Source organism: Diorhabda sublineata, chromosome 5 (assembly GCF_026230105.1).
Source record: "Diorhabda sublineata isolate icDioSubl1.1 chromosome 5, icDioSubl1.1, whole genome shotgun sequence".
Lineage (NCBI taxonomy): Eukaryota > Metazoa > Arthropoda > Insecta > Coleoptera > Chrysomelidae > Diorhabda > Diorhabda sublineata.
Genome location: NC_079478.1, coordinates 3,544,437 through 3,566,655, shown reverse-complemented (window position 1 = coordinate 3,566,655; position 22,219 = coordinate 3,544,437). Strand labels below are relative to the sequence as shown.

At 31.5% G+C, this 22,219-nt stretch overlaps 1 protein-coding gene across 1 annotated transcript; it reads right to left on the bottom strand.

Moving 5' to 3' along the window:
* Positions 1–275: 275 nt before the first annotated feature.
* Positions 276–22,219, bottom strand: LOC130444053 (nose resistant to fluoxetine protein 6-like). The gene is made up of 11 exons (XM_056779027.1): positions 21,999–22,219; positions 17,403–17,614; positions 15,856–16,081; positions 15,669–15,764; positions 15,328–15,524; positions 15,115–15,272; positions 10,788–10,956; positions 2,481–2,613; positions 1,459–1,661; positions 821–1,153; positions 276–592 (listed from the first exon to the last, which is right to left on the bottom strand). The coding sequence occupies exons 1-11, from the start codon at positions 22,201–22,203 to the stop codon at positions 371–373; spliced, it is 2,154 nt and encodes a 717-aa protein (XP_056635005.1). The 5' UTR covers positions 22,204–22,219; the 3' UTR covers positions 276–370.

The following is a 22,219-nucleotide window of genomic DNA, read 5'->3' as shown; positions in this document are numbered from 1 at the left end:
TTTTTTCACAAGATTTTTAAACTTGTCTCTTTTTGATTCTAGACAACCTCAATTTCTTAATAAGCTACCTGGGAAAATGTCATATTAAAATTAGTAGTAGCTTTGAAAAAATTATTTCAAAAATTTGACGCTTTTTTCAGGATTTATATTTATGAAAGGTGATTCTAGTTTGCAAATTTAATTTCATTCAGAGAAAAATCTGATTTATAAGAGAGGAACTTTAATTCGATTAGTACTTCCTAGTGTTAGAGGCGATTTAAATAAAGATCTAAGTATATTTTTTATATTTTATTAAGAAAACTCTAAAAGACAAAATTATTTTTCAAATTAGTACATTAAAATATCAAAATATTAACATTTTCATTTGGTGTTACAGTCTACTATCTTGTACATTATTATTATTATTTGTTATAATCATATTTTCTTCAGCTGAAGGATTATTGTGCGTCACATTGTTTTTGGGTTTCATTTGAGTATTTTTTGATGGCATCATAATTTCCCTAAAGACTTTCCTGAAAGGTGCTTCAACCAATAAATATAGTACTACTGCTGTTATAAAAGATAAAATTATGTCCGACAATGCTAAGCTCAGCTGCAACAAAAAACATGTAAAAAAACGTGCGATGAATAATATGATATGAATATGGTAATATATTCATATACGAAATAAATGAAAGAGATAGTTACGGTTTATTGAACTCAATCTTATTTTCATAGTTGTAGATATGATTTAATAGATTGTGAAAAACAATTTTCATAGCTATTTCTATTTCTAGGCTGATATAAAATTAATAGTGAATAGAATAAATCAAATACTTGCCACGTCAAAGTAAGTAATTTGTCTTGGACTCATGAATCTTCCCGCAGACCTAAGCTGAAAGCTCATATGGCATAAATAAGCCCCATAGACCAGTTTACTAAGAGGAATCCATGGTCTCCATGAAAGAATTTTTTTCATAAATGTAGCATGTCCGAAGCTCGCCGTATATAAAATTCCTACGGTACCAATTCCCCAACCAAGTCTATGAAAAGATGCATAACTTGCTGCTTCTATAGCATTGTACGGATGATAAGGATCATAAAACACTTTAGCGCTAAACACGCAAATTAGCATGATCAAAATCGAGGCAAAAATTATAGTGAACGATTTTATCTGAAACAAATTGTTAAATACTTATTAGAAAACTTGAATTATCATATTAATATTCTGAACTTCGGTCTTATACGTAACCAGAAGTGAACCTCACGACGATGGCAGAGAATAAAAACGCCATTAGACACCGCAAAAAACTCTTGACATCAGTTTTACCGATACAATCAATTCTGCTAATTTATACAGATCAAATAATCTACTGCCTTATCATGTTGTGTAAATCTTAGTTTCTGCTTTTTATCATCAAAAATTTCCCTAAAGTTATTTTTTTTCGGGCTTGATTAGGCAATTCAAATGTTACTTACCCTGCATACATGTTTATTAGATTCTTTAAGCTGATAATATAAATATCCAGCAAACATACCAACGAAATACGGTGTGGCTCTGGTGTGGGTTTTATTGTAGGTCAATTGGAAGTCTATATAAACTTTAGGTCCAGTAAGAAATTCTGGATAGAAGTGCATGAGACCAGGTCTTTGGTACATCATTATAATTGCAAATGGTATAGCTGGAAATACATAAAAATACGTTTATAAAAACTGACCTAATGCCATAATTTGGAGATAAATATTTGAATGTTCTACAAAATTAAATGATACCCGCGGTTAATTCCCCCGAATAACTTTGGGGATATTTGGATCCCCTAATCAAATTGAATGTGAATGAATACTTTCCACGATAGAATTAATCAAATAATTATATTTACCCCAAATTGTCTTAAATCTTAAAAAAATGAGGCGGAGAAATGAGAATATAGGAAGGAGAGGAAGGAAGAAAAACATAAAAGAGAAAAGCAAAAGGTAATAAAAACAAAAATGATAAATAAACTTGAAATATGGCAACGTAGAATGCTTAAAAAGATTTAGAGTGGCATTAAAGAAGATCGAGTATAGAGATGAAGAATACACAGAGATAGTTGGGACATATGGGTAAAATGATAAGAAATGGTTTAAACTAGTACTAAAAGGTGGAGAAGGTTTAAAAAGAAGAAGAATACCAAGAAAAGAATAATTGGAGGAGGTTAGAAGAGTCTGGAGAATAGCAAATGTGGCAAAGGATCGAAGCTAGGGGCCACATGGTGGATGGTTGTATTACGATTTTGTTCAATAATATCGTTACGTTCAATAATATGTTTTTTGAATCTATCACATTTTCAAGCCAGAAGAGAGGAGAAATTATCTTTGTTTCTCATTTTATCTTTTGGTTTCGAAGCTAAGTATCAGTTGAATAGTTTCAATGCACATTAGTAAATTGTATTTCTGTTAGTTGGACATTTCCCATTTATATTTTTCATTACTTGATAATATTTCAAAGCTTTACTACATACCTAAAGAAAGCACCAGTAGGGAAAAAAGTACTCCCAATCCGAATTTCTTATTTCTTTTAATAGCAATCACAAGAAAAATAGCTATAATGAAATAGTGGAAATCACAAGGCAAATACCATGCGTGGGTCATACACTAAAAAAAAAAATTCCATGTATTTTAGTGTTTAAACATGAGATGATAAAAAATTTCTCTTGATGTCGAAAAACATATTTAGACTACGAATTTAATGTACTTGCCATGAAGAGGCCTCGAAGTGAATTTGGAAAGTTTTTAGGAGAAATACGATGTTTGTTGAGATATTACTTTCACAAGGATTTATCTTGGAAAATTCTCAGAGTTTTTTCCTTCCTTACACAACACCTGTGTCCACATTATAGAACACTTTACCATGCATCAGAATCGATGATGTGATTTGGAAAAGGTGGAGTTTTAAACGAAAGAAAATCTCGCTAGTTTTGATTATTTCATATTTTTAGAATGTCTTTTTAATAGCTCAGTTTGTTTTACTAATTAATAATTTTCATACGCCCAGCAATGTTTTTAGGAGAAAGGCTAACGGTGAAAAATTACATTCTCCATGCAAATAATCAAATAATTTGTTCACAGTAGTCCTACAAATACTTATATATATTCTCTAAACATATTTAAACAATACAAACAAACTTTCGACAAATAATCTTTTTTATTTGCATTTGTATTCGTTTGGAATGATTCACCGATAGATGCTTCAGATTTTGAAAACATTTTTGTTCCGATTATACCGAGTACTAGGCCGAGATAGCACACTCTGCCTGGTAACAGGACTAGACAGTACTCGGTAGGAAGCACTGATTCAATAGCACGTCTTTCCAACTCGGATAGTATAGCCAGTAAGGTAGCCCGAATACGCAAATGGAAAACCCAAAATATGCAAATCATTTGGTCCAAATGTGCACAAAAAAAATTTATTCATTGCCAAATAAACAGACATTTTAATTTTTCTTTACACAGTACATGTAAACCTAGTTCTTTTGTCCATATATCAAGCAGAACTTAGGGAGTGAGATAGAGAGAGAGAGCTTTATTGTCAAAAAATAAATATGCCCTCAAATTATTGCGGAATGCGGGAAAAGATGATATCGATTTAATTTCAATTAGCAAGTGATTGTGCATTTTTTTCATTGTAAAATATTGAGCGCTCAACTAATTCTGAACGTGGAGTAGGTAGGTTCCTAAGAGGATAGCGATGTAACGATCTTTCTGAAATTGGAGAAGCGTGCTCACGAATTATGCAAACGGATTCAAATATGAATAAGTAACGGAAAGTCAGAATTTTAAATCTTTTAAACAAGTCCCTGCAGTGAGCTCTGCTGTTTAGTCTGAGTAAATATCTAGCTATCTAAATTTAGTCGCACCACACGTACTCCTGAAGGGAAGGTCATATCGGAAAAGCGACTCAATAAGGGCAATTTGGAAATTGATATCAGCGCAAAACAGGAGGAACTTAATGTTTTAAATAAGGCGGTAATATGTAACTATCATTTCAGGGAATTGTGGACAACAAGTCCTAAGAATTTTACAGATTCACGACGTCAATGGTGGTGTTATTTAAACAGGCTAGAAACTTTGAGCCAGAGAAAATTAGAGTTGCATCATGATTTAAGGGTGATTAGGCCACTAGATATGGTCCTATGAAGTGCCGTTAGACTAGGGTTGCTTCAAGAAACTAGTATCGTCTGCAAATAGACATATTTTATTACTAATGTCTAAATAGTCGTTTATAAACAGAAGAAACAAAATATGGCCTAGTACTGAGCCTTGGGGCACTCCACATTCTATTGGTTTCCAAGAAGGCATCGTTGTATCAACTGTTACAACCTGACTTCTGTTGGTAAGGTATGACTAGAGCCATGCGAGAGGGGTTCCCCTGAAACCATATTACTTCAATTTGTTGATTAAAAAATTATGATTAACACAATCGAAAGACGTAGACAATATTGTTGCAGTGGAGTGATGGCTGTTTAGGCTATAGTATACATTTTTTAGCAGGGAGAATAAGGCATCATTTCTGCATGTGTTACTGAGAAATCTAGATTGATGGATAGTAAGTAATTTACATTTAAATAGAAATGATAAAAGCCTCTTTTTGACCAATATTTCAATGATTTTAGATAACGTGGTAAAGAATGCGATCGGTCGATAATTCGATGCTTGATTTTTATCTCCTCCGTTTTTATTCATAGCTGATCCATGCCGTTTCTTTATTTTTCTTAATCCTCTCTACATGCTTTTATCAATTTTTAAGTGGCTGCCCTCTTATCATTTTTATCCTTAATAAGGATCTTTTCATTCAACAAACTTCCTCCATTCTGGCTATATGCCTGATCCAAAGGTTGGTACCAGTTGCCAAACTGATGCAAGAGCATGAACCTGACCCGTTTGTTTATACACAAGAATTCTTAGAACTGAAATGAAACAAATAAGTCCATCAATCCCGTTAGGTCTACGTCCGAATTTGGGCTTCCTTTCAGGTTTTAGCTTTTTACTGTTCGATATATGCGTCTTGCTTAATTGTGTTTCATTTTATTCTGATTCCGCGAATTGTTGTTATCACAAAATGAAAATACAATTAAGTTCATTTTCGCGGTCATTTCTTATCTGAACATTTCGTTAAGTACAATTAGCCCTTCAAAGACTTTTTTATTTCAAGTTCAAGATGTTTCAGAATCAAAGTAGTAAGGTACAGAAAAATTAGTTATCGAGGTTCTACTGGATTGGGAAATTTGACACTGTAATACTTTCACTTATTTTTTAGTACCTCGTATTTTAAAATGTTGTTTTCATTCACCTTGGTTATAACCTTTGATTCAGTCAATGTTTTCCAATTTCCTAGTTATCATATTTTTGTTTGTATAACTTGATTGGCTTAAATTTCGAGATTTAAACTTGATCATTCACATTTTGAATCGTATTTCCTTGTAATTATTTTTGTTTTCCTTCAATATTTATCCTGTTATTGAAATATGAAATTAAGGACGAACACGAAATTTACAAAATTTATTTTAGCAAGGCTACGAATCAAGTGGTCATTATAATTTCAGTAGTTGATTACCTCTACAGAATATACGATACAAAATGGTTCTATTACTATTTTGAATATTTATTTGAAATCGATTAAAAAACTGCAGAAAATCGATGAATTTTATTTTCCATGGGGAACAAACATTTAAAACCCCTTTTGAATTGACGTATAATTCTCTTACAATTGTATTTTTATTTGATGTAATGTTCAATTTTCAAGTTATAGTTTTGACATATTGGAAACAACACATATTTCCAAAATTAACTTGTTAGGTTATTGATATTTAACTGGTAAGAAGAATTTTTAACAATCTAAAACATCCATAATCAAAAGAAGTTATATTATATATTGACTACCTTGTAATAATTGCGACGCTGCATAAAAAGGGGACAGACATCTCGGTATTTAGAAAATAGATTTAAGGGTCATCAATATGATAATAAAATAAAAACCACGAAAAAATACATTCAATTCTAGAAATTTATAATTTAATTCATAGCTGCTACATATTTTTGAAATGTAAATACTAAAGAAAAATTATTTTTGTGGTTAAAAACGATTTTTATTTTGCTGATAATTTGTTTCTAGATTATTTGTTCGTACTGGCTGATGAAAAGAAATGGAAACAATATGGTTAATCTATAATGATAAGAAAAATACTGTGTAGAGCCTTTTTTTTCTAACTTCTGCTGAGCAATGTTTCTGATTCCAAGCAATTAATTGTACTAGATGTGATCATATTTTTAAATAAGAAATTTCAGCTAAGATGGGATTTCTGTAATCACTTTATTAACGCTACCACTACACCAACATTGAAAATTATCAACTTCCGAGACTGAGTGAACTGTGTAAATGGGAAATTTCTGGAAATAATTATCATTTCCAAATGATATTCTTCTACGAAGACATATATAGGATATATACGATCATATTTTTGATTATTATTGAAATACTATTGACATGATACCATGTTTAATATAGGATTAAAAAATCTACAAAGAAATCGACCCCATAAAAAACGAGCATTTGGGAGAAGAAGGTGACGATTCTGAAGATGAGGTTGATAACAAAAAGGAGATGAAGATAGAGATGAAAAGGAAATTCGAGAAGAAAACGAACTATGTATTTAGGGATAAATAGATAACAAAATCAACAAAAACCATTCACTGGTGTCGCCAAAAAATGGCCAAAAAGCAGCTAATTGAACGAATATAATCGAAAAAGGTGAGGTTCTATCTATGAGGAGCCCTTCAAATGAAATCCTGAACATTGCGTTGTTTCAATGACCTTACAAACAGAAAAAAATAGACAGTCTTGTTATAAATTCTTTTTTTTAGATACTTACGAACATCAGTAATTATTTTTTATTATATACCAGTACGTATAAGGAATAAAAGTATAAATTTGCGATTATTCTACTTGTGCTTATGATCGGCCTAATTCAGTAGTCATAAAATTTTCAATAAATTCAAAGTCTTAAACTCTTTAAGGCAAATCGGTGATGATTGAAGACGTCGTCAAATATTTGATTTATTATCAATAGTTAAAGTGTTGGAAAATATAATAAATAAACTTTTGTAGTAACAATTACTTTGTGGAAAATCACTAAAAAAGATCGTCAATTAAAATTGAATATCAATGACATGGTTGTGGAATCAGAGCTAGTTATAAGGGGACTAATGTGAACTTGATTGTGGTACGGTAATGCTAACACTATATGCAAAAAATAGGCCAACTTCATTCTTTTATCACGATAACGCACTTTGTCCCAGTCACGAGATTTATTACCACGCGACTGATATTTAGAAGGCAACGACTGAGCAGAATAAACCATTTCAGAAGTGCTTTCGGTCATTGATTTAACTTTGGAATAAGTATATTGCTGGTCAAGAGCCTTTTTATTTCGATTTTAATCAAATACTTCACCGCGTTTCTGATTTGCTCTTTAAATAATACGTAAAATCGAAATCAAACCTGATTTTTAAATATTAACCAACCAACGCGATTTATTTTGACTGGACGTTACAAAATTTCTTTCATGTTATATAATGCATGATAATGAGCCCAGTTAAATTTCACCGTTCTTCATAATTGTTATGTAGGAGAAAGTGGTGCAAATACTGTTCAAGGTTAACGATTGTAGATGTCTTAGAAATTGTATGTCATGAAACGAATAATGTCTTTTGTGTACCGTTAGTACCTTATTTGGAGGATACTTTTTAGCAATATGTACATGAATTTTTTTATGTAATAGTAATTAAACTCGATTTGACCATGAACGTGTTAGAATATAGGTAATAATTATATTTTATGGGACTTCCTAAAGAACGACTTTCGAATCATCAAAATAAACTTTGCTATTTCATTCAACAAGTTTCATATAGCATTTTGTAATGAAGTTTTTCATAATATACAATATTTTTCTATTTTCATAAAAATGAAGATGTAACAATCTATTTCTGACGTCAAATCTTATCCACAAATATGTATCACTCAATAGTAAGCTGCTGTGGAAAGAACACGAAAAAACATTCTACAGCAGTGGTCCAGGTGCACCCACAGGAGTCCATGGGAGTAGATATACTAGGTCACTTCTAGCACAAGTACAGGGAAAATCAATGAATGCGACAGAGAGAGCGCAACGTCACAGTGACTATTATGGAACAGATGTCGCTACGTGTATTAACAATGGCGGACTCTGCAATCAAAATGACGGTTCCTACTGTGACAATACGAGACCTTACGTCACGCTGCGTCAATGTAAAGTAACGCACTAATTGATTTCGCTATCTATCTCTCTCGGACTCATTAATTTGCTTATACTTGTGCTAGAAGCGGTCTAATATATCTTGGTAATTAGTAATATTAGTAATAAGTATTTTGAAAGTGGCTTATGAGGGAAAAAAGAGAGATAGGAAATTCTACTCTAAACTTCACAGGAGAAAAAATTTGAGCTGAAGCAAGTATCCTTGAGAGTGAATATCGCCATCGTGTGACCCTCAGAACGTAAGCAGATAGCACCGATAGAACCAGGCTTGAGATGAGGAAAGACAACCTCTAAAGTGCTCAAAGTCTGGACGGCCTATTAGGTTTATTTAACATGAGTAACGAAAACGTGCTTGACAGCGGCTATGGAAGGAAATTTGAAACTCTAGCTATTGCATATACTGCATAAACTACAAAAAAGACTCCGAAAAACTTTTCTGGGGACCAGAACCTTTCTGTAAAATCATCACCGATACAATATTGATAAAAAAGGATGGCAAAAAAGGTGGAACTACTAGGGCAATATAGTAGATTTAAGACAAGCTAAGACACTACCTTTCAACTAGAAAAAATGCATTAGCTGCAGGAAATCTACAGATTGCAGATTCATTGGGAAAGAAAAGAAAATATCTATCTGCGTACTTGCTGAATACATGAAAGAATCTCAGGGGTCAAGACCTGGGAGCATACTAGCTAGAACACAGACAGAGAGAGTCGTAGGAAAGTGAAGGACAGTTCATCTTTCACGTATACGAGTCACTTCACCAAGTATAGCAACCAACATTTGGTAGAAATTATGTTTCATCACCTAGGGCGGATCATAATTTGATTAGTACAGAAATTGTGTTAATATTGTTGTTTAAACAAAATGCTGGTTTATCACTAAATGAGAGAACACTCTGTATGTTAAACAGTGTACTGGCGCGTACATTACAAAAGATAAACAAGCAATTCGTAATATACGATGTGTTGTTGCATAAATCGAGCGTGTTATACCGAATTACTCTCCTAAGGAATGATAATAAGACCGCATTTTTATTATTTCACAAAAAAAAAAACGGTCTAGTAAATAATTAGGATTACAAACTTGACTAATAAATGTTGTTTCGTAAGAGATTAATTAGATTTATATAGCAGAAAAACAAAAATTATTAATAAGTAGGTCGAATGCTGTTTAATCTATTAATAATCTTTTAATCAGTAATAAAAAAGTATAGAGGTTGAAAAATGTCTTATGTCGATTGAAAATAGTTTATTTTCAATTATATTTTGACTGTATTGACCAAATTTCATTTTATTTCTTAAGATATTTTTTTTGAAAGGGGTACTGTTTGTTCAGAGTTTCTCCAACCATTGTTTGCTATTTTTATAGAACGTTTTATCTTGTTTCTTCTATCTTTTCGTAAAGCATGTTTTCATGTTTGAAAATAGCTAATAGGCACTAGGTCTGGAGAATTTGGTAGATGCGGAAGCAATTCGGGTAGAAAATATACTATACAAATATATATTTTTGAATTAATTGCCCTGTTTTCAGTTTTATTTTTAGTATAATTTCCCCAATAGTAAGTTGGTATAATATAAGTACTAAGACCCTACAAAATTGTAATACAAAAGAAATTATAGGTTTAAGTAAATACACAAAGGTTCTGAGAACTCAATTTCTTCACATATTGACTTAAATTAGTTTTTGCCTATTTCAACTTATTTTTAAGAGCCTTAAGCTAATTCCTTGAGCTATTCCAATAATTTTGAGCTTCTGTATCGTTTTGATTCCAGTTACTTCATGTCCTTTTCGTTGCTCCATAAAAATAAGTTGCAATTAAATAAACTAGTTTAATTAATTGACAATCGGGTTCTACTTTATATCAATGAATATATTGAACATATTGATCACAAACTGCATTCAATTGTTTCTAGTTTATTCATAACGTTTTCATCTGATTTTCAGTTGATTCAAGGGCTTAATAGTTTGAACCGACAAGTTGTTTTCAGTTGATCCAACTGAAGACGTCGGTAACAAGCTAAAATTACACGTAAAAATCTAATGAAATTTTATCACTTTTGGATCGTTGATTAATTTCAACAGTTTCGGTTAGCTTCAGATATTTTTACATTATTTTTTTCACTTTGTTTCGTTGATTGTTTGTGTGTGACTGAATCCGTAATGTTAAGATACATTAAGATTTAAAGTTTGAGGTACTTTACAACTTGAAATTTTTTTAAACGCCCCAAAAAGACCACGGTTCCTTTCCAGTAAACAACAATAGAAGCATTCTGAAGTTAACTGTTATTAATTAATCCCATAATAGAAATTTGTGCTATTTCAATAGTATGAAATCTTCAATAAATTTTAGTCTAAGAGGCGAATTCAATTCATTTAACTTACGTATTGAAAGAAATATCAACGTGATTTAAGTTTCACAGTTTAAAATATAAAAAATTCAGTTTTTCCAAAAATAAATTTATCAAAGTTACTTACAGTGTGATCTTCATTTACGTAATTATTTATGTACAATAAATTAGTCCACCAATTTTGTCTGCAGTCATTCGAATCTGCTCCCGCCACAATTTTCCAAAGAGGACCTTCGCCGGTGTGGTTGAAAATAGTTGCATAATAAAAAATAACAAGGGCATATACTGGCGTTAATCTGGAAAATAGCGTATGTAGTTATATATTAACCACAATATAGTTAAATAATCAAATAGATATATTGAAAATATTTTCTACGTAAGATTATATAAATAAAAATTTTGTTGCATTATGAAAATATGTAACGTATATAACCTTCAGCCATTTAAATAATGGAATCAGGTGAAAGTCAAAACCATTAGCTTATATTGTAACAATCTTAAGGAGTGTTAGTATTGAAAAACAGGAAATAATACTTATTATTTAATAGAATCGTAGGAAGATTCATATTTATTGTATTAACAAATTTGTCTTTATTTTGTTTTTATAACTACTGCTACTGCTTCTTAAATTTTAAGATAGACAATTAAACAAAAATTTATTATTGGATATGGCTTCATTGTATGTGTTTGAACCAATTGCCGAAGCATTTTTTTCATTCCGATTGAGGTACCTTCAAAACATGTTATTTGAACAAATCAACCGCTTCTTCAGTTGACTTCGCAATTTATTTTGATCTGCTGGAATAAAAAGCAATCGTTGGGTGCTAAACAAGAACTGTACGGAGGATGACCCATCAATTCGATGTTTTGACTGTTCAAAAACGTTTTTGTTTGAGCTGATGTTGTGAGAGCCCGAATTGTCATCGACTGGTGGCGACATGTGCATTTATTCCAGAAAACAGGCGGTTATTTGTTCCAAACTGCAGAAAACTTGTGTTGGATTTGGCTTGTTTGAAAGGCCCATAAATTCGGTTGTTATTTAGCTAAGGCTTCGTATGGATAAATCTATGCATTTCTTCGCACCAATCGATACGAGTTTTTTTTGAGCGATTGTAAAATTATGCGGTATACAACGCGAAATATTTTTGACAGCCGAGTGTATGCGAGTGGAACTAATGCCCTAGTATGCCTCAATCTCAAGGGATGTCACATGACGATCTTGCAATATCAGCTTAATTATAGAAAATCATTGCACTATTTAATTCCATTTTCGACCAAAATGAACGTTTTAAGTATCCATAAACAACTCAAATGTACTTGTATGACAACTCATTCACTATTAAAAATGTCAAACTTTATGATGGTAATGTTGCCAAATCTTAAAACAAGTAGTAACAGCCCTCGTATCAAATTATTATTATAAATAATCCTGTCAAAACTTTTTTTAACAAAACGATATATGGCAATGAAGTTATAGAAAAAAACATTATACAGTGGGGTTAGGCATAATATATCGTTGAGCATTCACGTTCTATGCATTTTCTTTGAGGCCATCTTACTCTGTAGTAGCTTCTGGCCTATTTATCAAGTGTCCACTTTCGCATTCGATATTTTGGAAGACCACAGATAGTGACACATATCCCTGCGAATAGGTCCAGTCATTTGTCGGGATTTGCAACTTGGTACAGTCCACATATTGATCTAACATGTCAGCCCTTCCCATAGAGCGGTTATATGATAGAAGAAACAAATTCTGGAGGACATCTTAGTTGAAGCAAAGTTTTGGTTCCTGTGCAACGAATGTTTTAATTTCTGGTAAAAAAGAAAATACTTCATAACAGGGAAAAAGTTATGAAATAAAAACCTCATGGTCCGAAGGCACTGGGAGAGTATCTAGAAGCTCCAGAACGATCTTACACACCAAAGAAATAGACCTAAATTTTCCATGATGAATCATAAATTTTCTTTATTTAATCAATTACTTATTTTGTTAAAAGTTTACTTCATCTTAATCAGATAATTCATCATTGCAGGCTTATCAAAGCTAGAGATTTGTAGTTTTTCTTATTTATTCCAGCAAATTATTCAACGTTTTATTCGCTAATAATCTCTAACAACTTTTATTGAGTTATCAATTTATTTGCTCGAAATCTTCATGGTTTAAATTGACAGAAAATACTCTATAATCAGCATGGTAGTTTAATTTCTTAAATTGCCGTGACTATTTAAAACGAGATCTGTCGAAATTAATATCACTTACACCTGCTAACTATTATTATGTACATTTTACTATTTTTATATCCGCATAGGATGTAAAGTATCCATAGATTTATCGCTATTATTATAAACAATAGTAATAAGTAGTCACGACATGAATATACAGATTATCGACATAAAAAACATGTCATTAATGAGTTGCAAAAGTGGTTATTCTACAAATGTTTGGTAACGCTAAATGAAATTATATGAAATACAAAAACTATATATTCAATGTGTTTAAAAACAAAACTAGAAGATTAAATTGGTCATAGCTGACATAAAAATACAGGGTGGTTCTAAAATCGTGGTATAGCCAAAAGTTTAAAACAAGAATAATTATTCGCGGTATTTCTAAATTCATGTGATAAAATTCGGGAGATGATGACTAATAAAATGATATTCTATAGCAAAATTTTCAAAGCTAAGTCAATATAGTTTCTATAAATTTCCATAACGTCTCTTTCTAGTGTGTTTAAATTTTGTTTCATTTAGTTTTACGTGTATGCACTTTCATATATTTAAGTCAAATACTTTATTTATATATAGTAGATGATGAAAAAAATTATGGCCACACTTGAAATAGAAAAACATTTCTTTGGTTCAATTTAATTGCTCGAAAAAAGTCTCCGAAACGTGCTTCAAAATTTGCAATTCAGAATCAGTGTACGACCAGCAACAAGTGATATCAAGGTAGCTGGATTTTTTGAGGAAATGCAAAGAGAGTAAATACGTTGGATATTTTTTAGTAATACGAGGGCTATTCAAATTGAGAGTGAAATGTCTCAAGTGGCTAGGCGCGCGATGATCATGTATACGTTGATGGTGTCTTATCTTAGAAGAGCAACTAAAAACAAGCATCGCTGGAAGTTGACATTCGAAATTTCATTTTTGCATAACAATATTCGAATTTCGAAGTTATGTGCCTTATATAAAGTTACGATTTGGCACCTCGTTTCCAAAAATTCTAAAGGCTAAATTCTAGGACGAAGGAATTTACAAGCTAGTTTTCGTTCATGAATTTGTGGCTTTTAAATATTTGAAAAGTTATCTTTACAAATCATCACAGGTTGAACTCAATTTACATTGGTTATTTTGACATTTGTTTATATTGTTTATACAAAGTACATTGAAGTTTTCTTCACAATAAGCAATCGTTTCTTGTGAACTTTTACTACAAAATTTGAATTATGCCAACAATTTTTATTCGTTTTCTATAAACTGAATTGAAATTAATAAATTAACTTGGTAATCCATTTTTTTTAAATTTGTAATTATATAAATTACACCAACCACAATTACGTTTACATTTTGTATATATATAAAGAAATAACAAGCAATAATCGTAAATAATATCGAGAATAAACTAATTTATGTATTGAAATAATTAGTAATTTGCTCCAACTGAACAATTCTAATGAATGTGCTACAGAATAGAGTTCGTGGGGTTACAGATATAAGTTTGTTCTAAATTTTCGATGGAATGGAATTCAGTTTGTCCTTTATGGCTTGAAAATTTTTTGCAATAACATGACTCCACTGGATAGCATTCCAGTGGTAAAAAACAATGAGCAGGTGCTTTAGACAAGTCTACACAAACTTAATTTTCTTGTTTATGACCTAGCAGAATGAATGATGACGACATTCAACGGTCATTGCATAGCACTCTGTTTTGGAAAACATGTAACATTTGAGCCGATTGTTAGCGGAAAAAGTGTTAATAACCATATTAAGTTGAGGTTGTTGAAGCAATTTGTTGATAACACTGGATGAAACTTCTGAAGCTTTTGGAAACTGGAAAAAGTTTTTCCGAAGTTATCAGAAACAAAGTTAAAGTTGATGTTTTTGTTGGTCCACAAACAAGTTGATGAAAAATTCCTAACGATGCAGAGTAGTACTCAAAAGGCAAGTTTGAGCATTTTTAGAGCAATATTCTATGGATTTTTAGGCAACGAAAACTTGAGAAAAGTACTTATGCTGTAATTTACATTGCCATGTTGTAAAAGATAAGAGCATATCAAAAATGAGAACTATATAAAGGCATGATTGGAGACTAGATTTGGAGTTTACTGAGCATGCACTTCCAAATTATTCTCCAATCTTTCTTGAAAAATTATTGTTTCCTCAAATAGCATTCACTTCCTTGTGTTCCCGTAACCCAAAAACAATCTTCGTGCCTAACCAAATCCACAACTCACCTGATATATCTTAATATAATTATAAATCCAGGACGTAGATGGTATCTCTCCATCTGATTCAAAAGACTATAAACTACTAATAATCCGCTTAGAATGAAGAAGGAGTCCACAAAGAGATCACCATGGAAGAGGAAGCATGCCATAGATGAACGGTATTGCTAAGAATAAAAATTAAGTACTATGTATATGAAAACTTTATTTTTTCTTACTTACATATTCCAAAAAGTCAAAATTTAGAACTGCAGATGATATAAAAGTTCCGAAACGGTGATCTATTATGATAGCAAATATGCATATAGTCCTCATACCATAGAGGATGCTTAGGGCTGGATTCGATTCGTCTGCTCTATTCAATTCAAGAAAATTTCCTCTAGCAGAAAAAGCCATGATGAATTTTGAGGATCGCGGCTCTAGAAAAACATTTGTAATTCCAGACCAACTTCTTTTAAGTGTTTAGATTAACACATTTTCGAGATCTTATCCAAAAAAATGTTCTCCAGGATGTGATGTGATTCAATGATAATGAGTTAGGGATACCAAAAAGCAGTACTCACTTTTTAGCAGTTTGTCCTTTTTAGTTTCTACTGTTTTGGAATAGTCACATATTGTGGCCGAAATTACCAAAACTGCTAGTAAGAAAACCAACAAACTGAAGTTAGAAAATATATATTAATAGAGATTTGTTCTACTGATATAAAAAAAACTATTACGAGTTCATAAAATATTAAAAAAATACTTTCCAAAAACATATATCCGCTACATCAAAATATTGACTTTCTGCTTTTGTATGGCATAAAGCTTCATTAAATTTTGCTTTATATGTGACGTTTCGTTGCGTGAATTTGTTTTCTGTTTTTGCTAAGTACTCGTTAAGGTTTTCTTCAAGATCTAATATTGAACAAGATGAAGGCACACACCAGCCCACATTTATAACGTTTCGTGACTGTTGTGATTTATCATCATATTTCTGTAAAACCAACATATTTCAATATATATGGTAAATCAGGTATGTAAAATATATGAAAATGAATGATTTCCACTATTCACCTCTGAAATAATTTCAAAATTGTATTCTGCCGTTCTTTAAAGGAGAAAACAACTACTTTCCTGACTACTGCCTCGACGAATATTGAATTACATCTCCTCTGAAGAGGACCTTGTTGTCGATATTAATATCTCCAATAGCTTATATTTGCAATGAGAGGTTTATAACCACTGACTAGTTTCGACGTCTTATTACAGTGGTATAACAACCCTCGTTAGGGCTTGAGGCCCGAACTGAAGACAAAGTCAAAGAACGTCGCTATTTGGTTCATTTAATTAAACATTTCCCAGCAAGCGTTAGTTGACACCATCCTTACTTCCAACTGCAAACCACTAGTCAGGTAGAAATCTAGGGAAGTCGCCGATAATATAGATTCCGATAGTGAATGGAATGTGTGTGAAATATATCAAAACAGATTATTTCTACTATTCACCTCTGAAATAATTTCGAAATTCTATTCTGCCGTTCTTCAAAGGAGAAAACAACTACTTTCCTGACTAATTCCTCGACGAATATTGAATTGAAAGTAGTTATTGAAGAAAATAGATTCGTTGTTGAGGGGTCATACATGTGGTTGATCTATGGGGTCATATAATAATCAGACAAAAAGCGTGTTTCCAAGAAAACGTATTTTGCTTGATGGTTACATGTTTATAGTTTTTTTAATGGTTTGAGAACAATTTCCAATAGAGCGTTAAAAAATCATAATTGCCTTTTCTCTAAGTAGTACTAGCATTAAATAATGAGTTGTTTTAGTTGAAGAATTTCGTCATAAAATGGAATGATGCATGTTGAGAATTCATCAAATTGACAGCTGACCCGATCTATCCCAACCTTGACACTATTTTGTTTTATATAGAGTCAAAGTTGGTAACCATGTTTATATTTATTTTCAATTTAGTTAAGTTGGCAGGCGATAAACACTCTTAGATATGTTTAAGTGACAGTGATAGTATGACACAAAAATTGTGACAGGCAAACGTGTTCCAATTTGTAATTTTAGGAATTTTTAAGTATTGAGCAACAATCCGACGATTGTTCAGCAAGAGTTTTGTTAATCAAAACAAGTATTATTTCTTAACAAAGAACCCAAACCCACTGAAAATATCAACAATGCAACAATTGTTGAGCTCGTTTATGTATTATTAGGGGAATACTATATTCTAATGAAAATAAATTTGTGAGAACCGTTGTTTTGGAGGTGAAAATAACTGATTAATTAGAGAATTATTAGAGTACGTACGTATAATCTTTGGAATACAGATTGATATGGATCGTAATATAAAGAAAATGGGTCTCTGTTTCCTTTTGGTTTCGGTATACTAGCTGTAAGAGTTGCTAGACAATATTGTGTTGGAAACGGTGCGTTAGCCGATAAACACTGATCGAAATGCCCCATTTGAAACACATTCCCTCGAAGAATCCCAGCAGACGATTTTGATGTAGCATCCCACACTGAAACAAAGTAAAAAAGTGAAGAAATCAGATAGAAGATCATGATTTTCGAATATAACCTCAGGTTACATTGATAGACGTCCTCTATAGACTGAAGACATTTCAAATAGTCAAATGGTCGATTGCAAATCATTCGGAAGGAAAGTTGATTATTTCTTATATTCACATTCTAACTAAAACATTGACACTGCTTTTTTAGAGAGTTGAAGGTAACACAAAATCTGTCATGTATCAAAGAAGTTTGACATCAAGCTGCTTAAATAGAAATTTACTTTCTTTATATATCTATAAAAATACTATAATTTGTTATAGAAGAATGAGCGTCAATGTAAATTATTGGTCAGGTCATTAGGAAGAGGTCTACATACGTAATCTACGAATAGTTTTTTTGCTACAATACAAATAAAGATATTTCTTTAAATGCCTAGCAATTTTTAATTAACATCTTATTGCCTATAGAATCGTTTCTTAAATAATTATTATTTGTTGTTGCTACTAAAAATGTGATTATTATATCCAGGTGTGTACAAATACCTGCACCGGATCTAAGAAGGGTAAGCTTATAGTGATCCAAACAATTATTAAAGTTTCTATATTGATGATTTTCAAAATCGAAACAGAATCCTTCTGGTAAGGTGGATGTGAATGTTAGATCCCAAAAGTCTTTTCGGCTGACTTCAATCTGTTGCTGGGGGCACTAAAATCCTATTTTGTTTTGTTTCCATTTGTTTCCATTTGTTTCTATCAAATCTACAACCTGTTCTGTAAGAAATTAGAGTAGGGCCTCGTTCTGATAAGATATTATCTATTATCTAGTTTTTAATTAATTATGTATCCCCCATTTTGCTCAAATACCTTTTGTCATCTTTCTTTCAGCATCATAATTTCGTGCTCATAAAATTTCTGGTCCTTATTAGCAAAAAACTCAAGCAGGTGCGATTGAACGTCATCGTCTTTTGTGAAAATTAGACCATTAAAAAAATGCAAATTTCGAAATAAATGGTAATGAGATGGTGCCATATCAGGGCTGTATGGTGGATGTGACATCACTTCCCAAACATGGTCCAATAGTTTTCCAAGAGTTGCCAAAGATGTGTGACGTCTTGCATTATCATGGTGAGACACTAACCCTTTCCGATTTGTTTGTTTAATCCAGTTTCATTAGTTGTTGAAAGTAAACATCAGAAGCAGTTCAAAAAAACACAACACCTTTTAAATTATCACTAAACTGACAGCATGAGCTGTTTTTCAGTATCACGTGATAAACGGCAAAGTACTTAGTTGACAAGCTTATGAACAACGCTGTTTTAGACTGGAAGCTGCTTGATTATAAATGTTCTAACTTGCTAAACATAAACTTGATGCGACTATTAGCATATTTTTCAAAAACAATGCAGAGTGACATTATTAACTAGCATTTGAACTGAAATAAAGAAGTTATTAGATAACATAAGACTGCACTTTGTTAGAAAAAAGAACAGTTCTTTAAAAATAACTCTGACGCAACATATCATATTTTTGAATTTTCTATAAGATCTAAAATATAGAAAATATTCAAATTGACAATATGCTCAATGAATAAGGAACATTCGGATTGTAATAATTCTAAAATTACCTAGATATTTACGCAATGCTTATTTTCTAGGATGCGTCAATATTTGGAGCATGCCGTTGCGATGTGATAAATTATATAATGATTTTAGAAGTAATTTTTTAATTAAAATACCCCTTAATGAACTGAATTGGTATTTATACGACATTGCATAGAAACACGTTTAAAAAATGTAAAAAACTACTGCGTCTTGGAGATTTAATTTAAAAAGATAATGAGAATACATTTTTTGGCAGTCCACCTCAATAGCAATATTTCAAAATTTGTTAAATGCACATAAATACATAGCACATTACGTCCATTGGACCAAGGCAGATTTAATTATTATAAAAATCATCAGTGGTGGAGTGAAGGTTATACAGATACAACAGATAAGAATCAAGAATTATTAACGAAGAGAAAAATTATAATAATGTTACTCTATGAAAAATGTTATCAATTATGATTAATCAATAGTTAATCAATAATTATTTCGAGATTTTGGTATTTAAGCATCTTCCAGTCACTCTTTGAAATCTAATAAATACTACCGTTATAAAATTGGTTCAAATTTTGATGTTATTTTATTTTCCACTGTCGTTATTACATAATTGGAACATTTATTGATATGAGAAAACACAGAAACATCTCAGAAATTAAATATATGTGCTGAAATTTTTAACAAAAGTTTCAGTGGGAATACTAAATTTGTAAGAAGACGATATAGATAGAATGATTACTTATTCAATGGAACATGAAACTTTTAGTGGGACTATCACCTCCACATTAAGCGTATCATAGTTTTTGGCCACCGATTAACGAATTCTCTCATTTGGATTTCTTTTTGTGGGGAAATTTAAGATTCAAAATATATGTCAATTTTCTTGTATATTTTGCGACAGAGAATTGTATCGGAATGACAATTCCTGATTGGAGATATTTGAGAATACATTGGACTCGCGGAAATTCAGACTTTGTCTAAACCGTTATCCTCTATAATCCAAGTCACATTCTTGATTGTACATAAAATTCACTTATTCGACCCGTTAGTTTTAAAGTATTAGAGCAAGTTAATACCTAAACACAGATAAGTCGGGAAATATGGTAGAGTGGAATAGAAGAGAAAAAGATTGTCTGGTCGAGAGATTATAAGCGAAATTTCTTGTTATACAATAATAAATTGGGAAGATGATAACGATGCTATTGCAAATACCAAATGACAGCATAAAAATTAATTAACATATTTGAGCTAGGTTGCAATGGGCTAAAGAAAATGGTACATTTTTCAATTAACTTTTAGTTTTGAAAAAACTGATGGACGAAACTTTGTCTCTTGTGTTAACAATGTTAAACATGAGAAAAATGATGCTTTATTGGTTCAAGTTATGATTTTTATCGCTGGTCTAAAGATTAGTTATTATTTTTTGTAAATTCTAAAGTATATATGAATTAATTTTATAATCAAACATTGTGTTGTTCAATTGTCTAAATACAACATATATATGTAATGACTTTTAGTTCAAATATGAATGTGGGGACGAAAATCCGTACAAATTGTCTGTTTTTAGTTCAATTACTTACAGTTAACTCTATAAAACAATGTCTACTACACTATCAATACACACATAGCTAAATGTTTTTAAATGCTACATTAAATCATAAAATACTTAACATCTCCAATGTTCGTGAACTGAATATCAGTGATCAGTGATCTAACCAAAGTTTCTCTCTTCTTTCTTAGTTTTTTTTTGCTTTTCTGTCTGATTACGACTTTCTTTCAATCGAAATACCTGTCTTAACACGCCGACAGATATCTTAAATTATTTATTTGGCTATTCCCATTCTTACAAAGTGATTAACCGTAAACAATTTCTTTGCAATTCGATTTCTTATAGATATTCCATACTTGGAACAAAACGTCGAACGACAAAACAATTTATAACATTCTCAATCAATACCTACTTTAACCTTTTCACTGCGACGCCCTTCTATAGTCGGGCCAGTGAAGCTTTCCCTGCTTTACCCCATTTTATTAGGGCCAGACGAATGTTCTTGCGGACCATCCATAAAGTCAGGCACCAGATTTTCAACATCTGACTGCTACAACTGATTAAAATAGTCCCGTAAACCCATTCTAATGGATTTCAGAAATGATTGACAAAGTCATACTAGCAGTGAAAAGGTTAATTGTTGAGCTGTCTGAAAATGTATGATTTTTTTGTCCCCACACCCTTAGAATTGTGTTCCTCTGTAAAATGTCAGTTTGGAAGATACTTTTTTTCAAAAAACTCTGTTCTATAGTGGGTCTTAGACAGATCAGACAAATTTAATGGCCCTACAATATAATTTTTGGATTACCATGGAACTACTGTATAAAAAAACCTCTCAGAATTAGTTATATCATAATATGGAGGTTAATGGAGATGATTTCGAACATTTAATTATGTCAACTGCTGAACTGTTAAGTTTTTTGTGTTATTATTATTATTTTAATCCAAAATATTGTATAATTTAAAAAAACTACGACGTTAAGCAGAAAAATAAACTATACTTCAGATAATGTGTCTGTCTCTCCATAATATTTGAAGTGCTTTTTAAACAATTCTGAAAAATGTTGTTTCTATAGGTATTTATTGGAAATAGTTATAATAGACGTCCTATATGTATAATAATATTCAATAAATATCCATATTGTGAGTTCATTGTTGAAGAATATTATAATTATTGTCTAAAAAGTACATAAAACCAGCTAAATCAATTTAATGAATCAGTTTTTTATAAAATTTAACTCACTTTCGTGTGCCCACAAAGTAAAATTCCTCAAATTATCCATATACAAATCACTGTGATCTCTACAAACGGTATTTGTACTTTTCGAAACTGTTACCGGAAGGGGTGGAAAGATCTGTAAAGCTTCATTTTTACCGAAAACTCCCACCGAACACCAGCACAAAAAAACCAACCATCCTAATAAACTCAACTGAAACATCTTAGGCATACCGGAAGCATTTGTA

Bases quoted from the DNA above. Each gene is read 5' to 3' on its own strand.
- LOC130444053 (XM_056779027.1), bottom strand. From the start codon at position 22,203: ATGCCTAAGATGTTTCAGTTGAGTTTATTAGGATGGTTGGTTTTTTTG. The intron at 16,082-17,402 runs GTACGTACTCTA...TTGGTTTTACAG, and splicing joins CTGTATTCCAAAGATTATAC to AAATATGATGATAAATCACA. The intron at 1,662-2,480 runs GTATGTAGTAAA...ATGTATTTCCAG, and splicing joins CCTACTGGTGCTTTCTTTAG to CTATACCATTTGCAATTATA.